At 44.8% G+C, this 13,809-nt stretch overlaps 1 protein-coding gene across 2 annotated transcripts in view; it reads right to left on the bottom strand.

Moving 5' to 3' along the window:
* KDM7A (lysine demethylase 7A) overlaps window positions 1-12,850 on the bottom strand; it is a 69,334-nt gene extending 56,484 nt beyond the window's left edge. For both annotated transcript variants that reach the window (XM_042795335.1, XM_042795336.1), the window contains exon 1: window positions 12,590-12,850. In XM_042795335.1, the coding sequence (XP_042651269.1) occupies window positions 12,590-12,711 (122 nt within the window). In that variant the 5' untranslated portion in view covers window positions 12,712-12,850. The remainder of the gene's footprint in view (window positions 1-12,589) is intronic.
* Window positions 12,851-13,809: the final 959 nt, after the last annotated feature.

Genomic DNA, 13,809 nt, shown 5'->3' with positions numbered 1-13,809 from the left:
CTGCTTGAGCAGGGGCGGGGGGGGGGGGGGTTGGCTGGACTAGATGAATTTAAGAGATCCCTTCCAAGCTCAGTAGTTCTATGATTCTGTGAAAGTTATTTATTAAATTAAAATTTTCTAGATTAATTTGGGTCTAGCCCTAAATCTAGTTTAAACCAAAAGTAAGACTACCAAAGGACTTCTGTTCCGATACTAAGTGGATTAGTTAAAACAGCAAGTAAAACAGGACGCAGCCTTGGAATGAACAGTTGTAAGGAACAGCTACTTTCAAATCCAGAGTAGAAAAGAATGAGGGAGAAATTTCAAGAACACAGGAAAAGAAAAAAAATAATACATCTATATAAGGGTATGAGGGCACTATCCAAATAAGGGTGCTGACCCCTAAAGCCTACCTAAAACTCAGAAGACAAGACAGCTAACCACAGAGGTACCTACACTCACCTGGCACCTCACCACTCGACCTGAAAAATTCCAAAAGCACCATCTATTCTGTTCGCCCTGCACACCTGGCCAGCATGCACCACGTTCCCTGGCATCAAAGCCAGAAGGTAAGCACAGCTGCCATATTTTGAAAGTACTGGGCACTAAGAAACAGCTATGAAGGGAGAAGTTATTTTGGTTTTCTAAGTGAGATGGCAGCAGTGCTTATTCAGGTTGTAGGAGTTCAAGCCCACACATCTCAAGGGAATGTTCACCTCCAGGTTGCTTTTTATGTAAAGACAATCTTTATCTCCCCCACTTGTGACATCTTACTCTGAAGAAAAAAAAAAAAAAAAAATCCAAGAATTACAGACCCAGAACAGAATGTAACATGACCCAAACATAATCTTCTGGTAGGGCACTTGCACAGTGACAAGATTATCTTGAGTTCTGGTCCCTGCTCCTGACATTAGTAAATAAATACCTACAGTGAGTATGCATTACACCACAACCTTTTGCAGGTCTTAAGGCATACTAATATTTTCTCTTGGTCTTCTGATTTAATAGTGCTTCCTACAGCAACACAACAGTCTATCACCTGACTATGACTGCACCTGTTTTTCTTTAGAAGAACTCAGAACTGTCCATTTCTCTAAGCATTTCAGGAACTGGCAAGGACTTTAAATTTGCCTACAACCTGACTCATACCTGCCAGACTTCTGCAGTACAAGTAACACTTAAACAGTTGTTGTTCTTCTGGTCTGAAAGCAATAGTAATGTTTTGGTTTTCCTTACAACTTCTACTAACATAATCCAAAAGTGCCAAAAAGGTTTTTCTTTAATAATCAACAAAAAGTTATAAATACTTCACATGAGAACAATCCTTTACCACAAGTGTTTCCTAAATAAAGATTTAGAGGTCAGTGATCTTTAAAGAGCCTTTAATGAGTTCAATAATTCACTGAATGAAAAGTATGAAGCCATTTCCTTACAATTCAAGTACAGAAGAAAAGTTTATTTATCAGTTTGTTTGTATCACATAGCACTGGCTATGAAACTAACTAAAAATATCAAGATAAAGCAATCTACCTATTTGAAGAGTGAGCATTCCCCAACCTGACAATATAATTTGTAGTACATCAATTTAAATACACCCAGAGTCAGCTTTCTTTTAAAAGACAGCTTACTTTTAGCAATTCAAACCACAGTTACATAAGACAACCTCAAACTGTGTATTTATCTTCAGAAAATGCAATAATTAGCATTGGACTTGATGCAGCCGATTCAGGTTAGATTCTACTCAGAGAAAGATACAGAAAGCTACATTTTACATTTAACTTAATGTTGATTGTCACTCCTTATTTTCTGCACACTATAAAGTAGTTTCCATCAAATCAAAAATTCAACCATGCATCTGTTTCAGCATCAGCAAACCTACTGGCTGCATCAGAACTTGGCTTCTCCACACTTCAGAGTGATTGGTCATTGCAGCCCATATTTTAGCACAGAGGCTTTTTTCACTCACAGGCTAATGTTCAAATTTAAAACTCCAGGCTTTTGCAGTACAAGTTAATACGCCCCAAGTATTCTTTGTTCTGATGTCCATTTCCTTCTGCATTGCCTTCATTCTTCTATCCCCTCTCCATCCAGTTTTTCACCTAGAAGACTGTCACTTCTTCGCTATGCTGCTGGCTCCCTTTGTAGATACTCCGTGAGAACAGAAAAATCTCCTAATCTCAGTTCTGACTTTTCAGGCACCTGAAAACCAGAGGTCCTGTTCAGCTACTTTGTGTCTGGTACAGAGTTCTGAAAAGGAAATACCTGCTTTACTCCCAGCTTCTTAGCATGTAGTCAGTAAATTTTCAATACAGTCAGTAAGTTTCCACCAATGATCATTTAGAGACTTACAGTTTTTCTTCCAAGCACTTATGAGTGTATACCTGACACTGGCAAGCATATTAAGGGATAGAGAATATTTACTAACAAAAGCTTTGTTCCAAAATATAACGATGCACAAAATGCATAGAAAGCTGACTAATTTCTCAGAGGCTCAGAGCAATGTATACATTCACACTGGAAAGAGACTTATCCAATTTTTGCAGGTTGGCATTATAAGAAACAGAATTTTACTATACTATGTTAACCAACAATCAAGTACATAAAACACATTTACCTGCTACTTCTGTCTCCAAACTCCCCATTAGCTATACAAAAAAAAAAAAAAAACAAACAAAAAAAAAAAAAAAAAACAAAAAAAAAAAAAAAAAACAAAAAAACAACAGAAAAATAGATAATCAAAACATTCACTAACATGTTAAAAAAGCATATCATATTTTACTAGTGCTGCCTGGGACAGTGTGGAAAACTAGATGGAGGCTCTTCTGCTTCAAGATGCTACGTGGTCCACAAGCTACTGCCTAGGAACTCTCCACGTGGTTTGCACTGGGAACAGACACCACATCCTACAGGATGCACTCACTCCCATTGTCAGCACACACGTGCCGCGAGCGGTAAGGAATGCATTGCAGTTCACTCTTCATTACATGACGTAAATGCACCACTGCCTGTTTCATCTAAGTTTAGTCCAGACACACAAGATGTTTGCTCAAAATGATTTCACTGATCATCAGACCACAGTGAAGGCTAAAGCTTTATTTCCCCATATTTTACTACTTTTTCATGATTTTGTCACATTTCTGTGTCCCCCTCCCCACATAACACCTCTGTTTAAGACTGCATGTAGCATCAAAGAAAAAAAGAGAATTAGATGCAGTGCTACCCCATGAAAGAGAAAGATTCAGCCAACTGAGGTGGAGATGTGCACTGACATTCACATGCTGGGGGAAAATAAAAAAAAAAAAAAAAGCACAAGAGCACTAATGTGCAATAAACAAACAGGATTGTAGAGATATCTCAAATTTATTCCTTAATGAACGGAAACCACTTTTGGAGAAAGACCACTTGCATGCGAGGCATCTTGGTGAGAAGCAGGCAGCAGCACCTCACGTGAACAGGTCAAGCACTGGCACAAACAGTATATCCTTCCTTTCACCTATATACAAAATTCTGATCTCTCTTATAGTAATAAGTCTATTCAGTATCCGGCACAAGTGACTAGGAATAAAAAGCTTTATTCTTCTATACAGTGGAGGGTTTGTGGTTTTTTTTCATCAGTCAATAATTTCCGCATTCAAATAAGGGCCAGGAAATAGAACGCACAGTACTTTCTCATTGGTGATGCCAGCTGAGACCCCAACTCCAAAAAACAAAACTCAATTAGAATTTCCCCTTACGGATAAAATATAAAAGCCAAGAGGTAACATCTGCAGCAGCACTTAGGAGTTACATCTTCACTTCAGAAAATTCTGATCTACTCAAATGATACTCCTGACTGGTTCCTACCTAAACATTTCTTAACAGAGTTTCATGATGCTTCAAGCACAAGACAGCTGACCATGTTGGAAGTATAAGCTACAGCCAAGGCATTTGCTTGCACTCTGTTAAGACACTTTTCAGCAAGGATGCTAGTCCAAACACTCAATACTACAGCTGCCCCATTCATTCTTAGCAAGAATGAGAACAGTATTCTAAACTACTTCTCCTGTATTCATTACATCAGAGCAGCACATTTTACTGCAGCATGAAGAGACTCAAAGTGATGCCCCCAGAGGTCCTGGGGAGGGCACAGCATCAGAGGCAGCGAGTTGCTGCTCACCTCTGCATCACACTGATGTGTCCTCTGGGCAGACAAATACTGTCGTCAGAACTGAAGTTGGGATTCAAGAGACTACATGTGTACACCATTTTTGATAACATGATTTTGGTCCTATCTTAAATAAGCAACGGAGCACAGAGAAATACCTAGACAGCATGTTTGGGCTTGAGCCTGTGGCACGTCAACAAAGCACAGCATCATGAGATAAAAAGGGAAAACGCTATCCTGAGAGACAGACTGGCAACATTTGTCTGGGCACAATGTCACATTAGCACGGCTATCTTACTTCTGGTATTGTTCCAAACCTGCTTTCTATGGCACTCTGCAGCTCACAGATCTGCCCATCGGCACCCCTGAAAGCTGAACATTAAGTTGCAGTGCCTCATTTCACTTCCACCTGTTCTTGAAACTGAGTTTTGCAAGGCAACAGCATGATGTAGTCCTTCAGTGAAGAGATACAAATACTTCCGTTATTGAAACAAAACTAAAGATCTGTACCTTGAGCAAGCCAACTCGAAGTTTTACAAGTACTACTGGGTAATAAGACATAGCGGTTTCTTTGGCTGCTCTTCATTCGTCCAATCTGGCCTTTGTTTATCGGCCCTCAAACATCAATATCCCAAAAGAAAAATGTCAGTCTGTTCAGAAAATACTGCCTGATAAGTGGCAAAAATGACAGATCAGGCCAATCCTATATCCTCAACATCAAAGACTTCATTCCTCAGAAAGTCACCTTTTCTTGCACTCATTTTCATGAATAGTGCTTTAAGAGCCTTTAAGTGAATAAAGCATTAATGTAAATGGAACAAACACAATTAAATTTATGAAATTAATTTCCCAGGCTAGCTGCAATGTCAGCTGACAGTTTCAAATGAAAATAAATAGACTTTGTACCACAATATATTAAAAATTTAGAACAGTCACCCTCACTCCAGTTGGCTCTTAAGACAGAATGATGTGGGAGGGTTTTTAAAAAAAGCTTTCTTGCTTTTGTGGCAAACATCAGCATTTATGCCAGCCCAAGCAACAATGAACTCAATATTTTCAGAAAGAAAGACCCGTTTTAAAGTCTGCTTTAGTTAATGCTGAAGTAATGGAGAAAACAGTATTAAATATTAATTCCATTCAAAAGCAGAATTGACCTGAGGAGATGTAACTAGCCACATAAATCCACATTACCACCATATAGCAGACATCTTAAGACTATTCATACTCCATAGATTGTTAGTTCTGTGTATTCATGAGCTAATGTTACAATACATTAGAAAGGACTGACAAATGAAAAATAGCTTAGCTATTTTAAAAGCTGTATATTTCAGTAAAATATCTCTCCTACGTTGCTAATAAAGCAATAGAAATGTTCTTAATTGAATTTTCATACTACAGCAATGAGACAAATGTAAAGCTTGACCACGTTTCTGGTTTTGAGCGTGCAGATTGTACCTATGAAAGTCTTTACTGATTACACACAGTTGTTCTGAGACAATGGTATCTTATTTTAAAATGATGCAGGGAAAGTACAAATATTTACATGAAGAGCATGAGTTCATCTTCAATTCGTGCAAACTGCCATGTAAACAGAACAGAGACATTGTATCACAGGATCTTTCAAAAGATGATACAGAAAGTGCGCAGAGCATAAGAAATCTGCTAATGAATATGACAACTGTCCACAAAAAGAAGCTAGAAACCACAAATGAAGAATGAAAACAAAATTAATGTGATTTTACCCACTGACAGTTAACAGAGCGATATTCCACTGTAAGGCTTAATCCATTTTATTGCCATTGTGTTGCCGTAAGAGAACTCAGCATTATAAAAAGATCAAGGTAAGTTTAAAATAAAAGGAACCTATTTCACACTCTGCACTGTAGCACCCAGCAGATATATAGAGAAATTAAGCGTACCAAGCCGCAGCCTCCCCCACCCAGACTTCTCTTATCTCTGGAGTCTGTAGATACAGAAGTCACAAAACAGAGCCTTCTGAAAACATTTTCATTCTTTAGTCAAATCAAGCAGGTATTAAATATAACAAAGGGAAAGGAAGACACCGAAGTACTGCGTAAGCATCAACAAATCACATTTTAGAATATAAAATCATCATAAATTAACTAGCTAATAAAAATTTCACTATTAGCCAGTTAAATTACACATAAATACTTACAAAGCCTTCATTTGCAAGGTCAAGTATGGCCAAAGAAAAAACAATGATGCCAAAAACGTTGATACAGATCAACTATAACATTACAAAAAATTAAAAGTAGTGTTTAGATCTCTAATTCTGAACCTTTGTCTCTTTTAGCTAACACTGAATAGTCAATAATTAATTTGTACGTTATAAATTAGAACTATTAGCATTTAACAATTGTTTAGAAGCTCACTAGAATCTTGTTGCAATTCTAATTTTAAAAGCTGAATTATGTACCCTGTTGGACAATACTTTTTTTTTTTTTTTTTCCCCTTTGTCATAGTTATTATGTCAGACGGCATATTCTAAAATACCTACCACTTCTTATTCTAGAACATCAAATGAAACAAAATTACCTGTCGTGGTTTGAGCTGAGAGGGCAACTGAGCACCACGCAGCCGCTCACACATCCCTTCTCTCCCAGCGATGAGAAGGGACAAATAAGCCAGGCTTGGGATTTGAGATAGGACCAGGCCACCCTTATAGCCCCCATCCCCCTGCTACCAAAAAACCCCACCACTCACTCAAACTCAGGACATTACCAAATTACAGATCTAAAGGAAAGAAGCGTTAACGTTCAAAGTATACATACGTCAAATAAAGCCAGTTTTTCAAGATAACCATACAGAAAAAAACTTTTACATATAATTCTACATGTTATTACACAGTTTCAAAAAAATGAGGAAATTTGAATACTTACTACTCTGTAGTGCTTATTACGGTAGAATGCATCTACCGTAATATATATTAATAAGTCTTCCCACTTCACAGATGGGAACCAAGAAGGGGAAAAAATGGCTCGCCCAAATGAAGAATATAAAAGGATTGGAAACAGACACCCAATTACACAAGTGGTAGTCTGGCATCCTTATTATTATTAGTTTCTCTCTACTTTAAACAAAACTGTTTCAGCTTTTGTGTTGTTGGAAGAGCTGAAGTCACTTAATTCTTCAGCAGAGGACACACAGCTCAATGGCTTCCACCCTACCTCTGAGGGAGCAAGGCTAAACCAAAGAAAAGTAAGGTTAACTAATATATTAACTTTTCCTTGAGGTCTAAAACAATTCCCTAACATACACCCAGTTGCCACAGGAAGAATTTAAAGCTTATACCTTATAAAAGCCATAAAGTCAGCTTAGGAGTCTCTAGTGACCAGACAGGGATTTGCTGATTCAGTTCAGGCCCCTGAACGTTTATAATGACGGGGCCTTAATTTTCTGTAAACAGGAGGTCTGCACCAGAAGGCATTTGTTAACAGCATCTCTTTGCAGTCTCCATTTTTCTTGACGTGAGCATCACCATACCTTGCCCTCTAAGTCCCCTTAAGACAGATGCAGGAGCTTTGCCTGCCTCTGCAAGCAGACGATGCTCTGGGGTTGCAACACCACGGCTGCACTCCAAATGCCTTGCTTGCTACCGACCCCACTAGATGAGCAGATGGGTCTGGGCCGAGGCCATCAGATTCAAAGCAGAACCACGTATGGTGACTGAGACACAAAACCAAGGTTCCACAAAACCGGGTGAGCCATTGATCCCAAAGTGGGCAGCGAGGAAGAAAAATGGGCAACTCCCCTGTCTCTTCCCACCCACCATCATCTCCTGCAGCAACACAGTCCTCACCAAGTGTTTTGCAACAGTCTGGGACTCATCCTAGCCCTTGATGAGCCTGTTCAGATCAGTAACCCAACGACAAGCTACCCCAGAAACAGAATGGGTTTTGTCACTTTTCTGGGCAGAGCTGATTTACCAAACAATCAGACAAGCACTGAACCAGCAAAAGAGAAATTATAGTAGCATGCAGCCAGGAGTGGGACAGACTCTTTCAGCAGCAAAGAGTTGGCGAAGTCCATCGTGCAGAACCTCATGTATAAAGCTCCAAAACAAAGAACCAATTCAGGAAAAGTAGTCACCATAGCATGTGCATTTCCTTCTTTTCTAAAGGAGAAAGCCTGCCTTCAGAGTACAAACCAGTGCATTAAGAGGGACCTGTACCATGTAACAGAGCAGCTGCAAGAGGGAACCTTGATTTTGAAATTGAGATCAGATTAAGGAGTGGCTGAGTAATTTTATGTTTCTTCAGAGACCAAATGAAGACATGCTCAAATCTATACAATATCAGAAAAACTATGTTCTGCATTAACTTAGCCGAGATGTGATTTCAGCACTGATTTTTTTTTCCATTTGAGAAAAAAGCCTCCAGGCATCTGCAATTTAAATAATCATCCTCAGAAGGTACATGAATTACCTTTCTTTTCAAATGATGTTATTAAATGTTTTTTAATAATGACAAAGCTGTTAAAAACATCAAACACTTAATGGCAAAGTTCTACATGCCATCAATGAACTGCTCTAGGAAAGAAGAAAAAAGTTAATTCTTTCAAGACGACTACACAGAATACAGAATTAATCTTGAGAGCAAAAGCTATCAATTTAAAAACAATTCCATATAAATTTAATCCATTTGATTTTGCTTTGCACAGAAGTATGTATGTACGTACACTACGTACAGATTAGTGCTGAATTTCCTGTATTGTGCTCTAAACTGCTCAAATGAGATGCTGATTTCTCTAAACATAAAAATTTATAAAAGAAAAAAGGATTTATGGCTTCTAAATTTAAGTTTCATTTAGATAAAACTCCAAAGATGCAAGCTGAACAAAGCTGGATGGGCTGCTTTTCTTTCTTCTCCTTGAGAAAGAGATGCCAAAGTTGACACCATTATGAAATTTTAGGAAAAATTACCACTTTTGAACCAAAAAAGGATGCTTTCCTTTCCTTTTCCCCACTGCTCTGGCTTTAAAGAATGAAACATTTCCTTTGCTTCAAAAAAATCTTTTAACATAAAAAAATACATTAAAAGGGTTACAGGCATTTTAAAAGGCAGAGACGTTACTTTAATTGACATTCACACATTTGATAGCTTCTCACCCTCTTTGTCATTGAGACATGCTAGAAGTTCAGTGCACATTTGTTGACAAACAAAACACATCCCTTGAAAAAGAAAACTTCATGGGGCACCTGCATTTTTAATTCTTAGTTTTACCGACAAACTTCTCCATGCTCCTTTACAACCAGTACAGTACCAGTGCAGCTTTACAAAGCAAACGGCCCTAAAAAGCTAACTCTACAATCTTTTAACTCCTGGAGCATTACAGACAACATTACATTGTGCAGACAAAAACTGAATTATATGCTTAAACTTAAATTTGTTCCGACCTGTCTGAAATCTAGTCCACTAGAGTAAGTGACATCTATGCAGTGCGCATAAATCTAGTTGAGTACAGGTATCACAGACAGATAAAAGGACGGAAGTTTCACAGCTGACAATAGATAGGATTTCTGCAAACTCCACAAGCATATTCCAAGAACAGAGCTGACTACCAGATCGGTTTTTAAAAAAAGTATTCTGTGCATAACATTACATATATCACAGTAAAAAACACAAGTGAAAAAAGATGACAGTACGTAGTTAACCTAATCACTGAGGTAGAGCATCAAAAAAATTAAGGGAGACAGAGACAGAATGAGAAGTACCATGCTACGATACGTAGCATTTGAAGATGAAGCCAGGAAGTTAAATAGGTGTCAAGAGCTACTGAACAGATTCAAGAAAAAGTTGAACATTTAGAGTAGCATAAAGGAGTTTTTCTGCTGCATTCTAGCTGGCGGTTATCCCGGTCAAAGGCAGAAAGGAGGAAACAAGCTCATGTGATGTTTTAATTTAAAGAAGATAAAAAGACTGGGAAAATACAAAAATTGTCTAAAATACAAATGGATTTGCCCATCTGAAAGACGGGCAACTTTGTTTGTCACATCTAAGTCTCTAGTCTCTCCACTCTCACAAGCCATTCAGGAAAGTGATGAAGCCTAGGACACCACAGACACACACGTTATGCTCTTTTGTTCAGCAAGAGGTAATTACACAAGATTGTGGCCGGATGTTAGGCCCAGTAGTAGACTAACTAAAACCAAGAATGTAGGTTCAAAACCTTGTAAGGCACATAAAAATATTTGTTTTTACACAAATATTTGCCAGAACCAATGAAATGCATATTTGAGAATACAATGATAACCGTGAACTAAAATACAGTAATTTGAAGACAGAGCGTGCAAGAAGAACACCCAGAAAAAATACCACCCTAAATTTAAAGGGACTAGCACCAATCTGTCAGAACAGACTTCGTACTGCCTCCAGCGTATTGCTAAGGCACTCTCTTGACTATACACAGGAAGGCAGCAAAGAGTCCGTAATCCAATAATACGTGCTAGGTATCATGCTAGTGCACCACAGCCTTAAGTAAGCATGGGTTTATATATTTCTTAACATGAAGTGACAATCCCATTCCATAGGCGGGGGGGGGGGGTGGTGGTGGAAATCAAGAAAGCATGAAACCAAGAAGTTTGCCAAAAACTTCCAAGATTTTAGACTGCATGTTTTCTTTCACAAGCTATGTAGCAGTCTTTAGATACTCTTAGACTTTCAGATGAGGTCTGCACCTTCACTACAAGCAGCAATCAAGTTTTGACGAACTTGTATTAAGCTACTGTCCTCCAAAAACGCTGTTGTGCATCTAGCTTCAGGCAACACTACCGGCAAGAGCAGCAGCAGTCTAGTTAGAAGCATTAATGAGGGGTTGTTTTTAAACGTACCGCAATTTTGCTTTGCCCGTTTTTACAGTTTACAAAGCCCTTTTCATAGTTTCTATTATACCATGGTTCGAGTCGAGGGAAACCCCTATACAAAGAGCAAACCAACTCAACACGTGTACAAGCCAACATCTGAAACGCTGAAAGCCTTCCTTTCATCCTGAAAAGGTGGCAAGAAAACACCCATGTGTAGCAATTGCTGTTAAGTAACACCTTAGATACGCAACCTACTTTCAGCCGGCGTTTTCCTTTTGCCGTCGCGGGGGGGGGAAGAAATAATAATTTAATAAATAAATAAATAAATAAATAAATAAATAAATAAATAAATAAATAAATAACGAAAAAAAAAACAACAATACACACACAGAAAAAAATAAAAAGAGGCACTGCAAGCGCCGAGGGGGAGCGATGAAAGGCGAAGGCGGCCGGCCAGCACGGCACCTCTCCCCCCCGGGCCCCCCCCCCCGCTTTGTTCCGCGGGTGGCCGCGCAGCCGAGGGGCGAAGCCCCCGGTGTCGGGGCAACTTCGGGGCGCGGCGGCCCGGCCCGGCCCGGCTCTGCCCGGTGCCGGCAGAGGGCGAGGCGGGCGTCTCGCCGGGAGCCTGTTTTTGTTACACGGGGAGGGGAGGGTGTGTGTGTGTAGAGGGGGGGGGGATGGTATTTAAATGTCCTGCTGTCGATCACCAGGCACTTCCCACGCAGCCGCCAGCTCCCCGGCCCGCACGCCGGCGCCGGGGCTCCCCCACATAATGGGGGCGACAACTCGGAGCCCCGCAGCCCCAGCCCGGCCGAGCCGCTTGAGCCGCGGGCCCCCAACTTGCTCCTTTGTTTAACTGCCCGTGAATCCCCACCGCCTCCTCCTCCTCCTCCTCCTGCTCGCAGCCGGGGCCTTTATTATTCACACGCTCGTCTCGCAAAACACACGCGAGTCGGCGGCGGCCGCTCGGGACCGGGCTGGAAACGTCAAAGCGGCGAGAGGTGCGGGGCGACCCCTCCTCCCTCCTCCGCCCACCCCAAACGAAACGCACGGCGAGCCAGGAGCCCGGGGGAGAGCCCCGGCACCCGGCGCGGTGCCCCCCCCCCCACCCCTCCGCACTTCTCCGCGAAAAGACCGCCCTGTCCCGGGAGAGACCCCCCCCCCCGGAGGAGCGGGGCAAGAGGGGAGGGGGGGACACAACGCCTCCCCAAAGCCGGCTCAACTTTAGGGAAGGGGGGGGGGTGGAAGCAGGGGGGGGGGGGGGGGGGCGCCGGCCCCGCCAGCGAAGCCGCCGACCCGGGAGCGCCGCATCTGTTGCTCTTTCATAACCGGCCTCGCCTCGCCCGGCCCGGCCGCCCCCTTCGCCAGCGAGGACCCATGTGCCCGGGGACGGCAACCTTCGCCGGTACCGGCCGCTGCCACCGCCGCCGGGGGGGGAGCCGGAGCGGACAGGAGCCCGTTCCTTCCCCCCCCCCCCCCCCCCGCCCCCGGCTCGGTGCTGCCGCCGCGTAGCCATTGTCCCCCGCGGCCGTTCCCGGGAGGGGGGTGACCGCCGGCGCCCGGCCGACCGACCGACCGACCGACCCGGCGGGTTCCCCCCCCCGCCGCCGCCGCCGCGCCCCCCCCCCCCCCCCGCCGCCTACCTGCCGTGGAACCAGTCCTTGCAGATGTCGCACTCGATCATGAAGCGGCTCACGTCGTAGGGCTCCCGGCACACGCAGTACACGGGGGTCGCGGCGGCCGCCGCCGCCGCCGCTCCGGCCATCTTTAAAGAACTCACTGACTGAGGCGCCCGCCCGCTCCGCCTCCCCCTCCCTCTGCCGACGGCCGGCGGCACCAATAACAACAGCGCGCGTGCCAGCCCCACACGCCGCGCGCGCCCCGCCGCCGGCAGGCACGGGCGGGCGGCGCGGGAGCGAGCGGACAACAGCGCGCGGGGGCGCGCGCACGTGCGTCACCCGCGCGCGCGCGCGCGCACACACACACGCGCCCCCCCCCCCCCCCCCGCTCCGGGAGGTGGAGGAGGAGGAGGAGGGGGGGGGGGGGGACACGACACACCGCCCCCCCCACCGTCCCCGCTGCGCCTGCGCACTTCGGAACGCCCCCGCCCCGCGAGAGGCCGGCACGGAGCGTGCGCGGGGGGAGCGGGCTCCCATTGGGCGAGGGGCGGGGGTTGAGGGGGGGGGGGGGAGCGCACGTGCCGTTTGCCCTCGGCTCCCCCCCCACCCCCCCTCCCCACCCCGCGGGAGGCGGGGCGCGGGAGGCACGCGCTGGCCCTGCCCGCCCCCCCCCCCCCCCCCGCCCTCCGCCGGGCGGTGTCACGCGGGGAGGGGGAGGGGCAGGGTGCCGCGAGGACACGGGCGGGGGGGGGCGGGCGGCGGCGCGCGCGCCGGCTCCCCCCCCCCCCCCCCGCTCCGTTATGCAACCGGCGGCGGAAACGGCCGAGCAGCGCCGAAGGCGCCCGAAGGGCCCCGACTTTGTTGTCGGGCCGCGCAGGCGCGTCCCCCGCTCCACTTCCCCCCCACCCAGGGCGGTGGGGTGTCCCGGGTGGCAGCGCCCGTGGGTCGCGTCCCGCGGGGCCGGGGGCGGCGGCTGGTTCGCCCCGGTTCCTCGGGAGCGGGGACATCCCGCGGGGGAGACGGGGGGAGCAGCCGGGGGCTGCTCCAGGAGGTTTCCGTGGGTCTTAGTCCTTCTCGCGTGGACTCAGTACAGGTAGCTGAACACCCAACCAAGGGTCACAAAAAGTCAGCGTGAAATAGTGTTCCTTTACAGCGGGGTTTTGTTTTGTTTTTTTTTTTTTTTAAGAAGAAGGTTTATCCCAACTCTCCAGTGCGCAAACTGAATTCCACCTGTGGAATTTAGC

Source organism: Tyto alba, unplaced genomic scaffold, assembly GCF_018691265.1.
Source record: "Tyto alba isolate M040663 unplaced genomic scaffold, T.alba_DEE_v4.0 Super-Scaffold_21, whole genome shotgun sequence".
In the NCBI taxonomy this organism is placed as follows: domain Eukaryota; kingdom Metazoa; phylum Chordata; class Aves; order Strigiformes; family Tytonidae; genus Tyto; species Tyto alba.
Note: the sequence above shows the minus strand (reverse complement) of the source record. Positions and strands in the feature narration are given on the sequence as shown.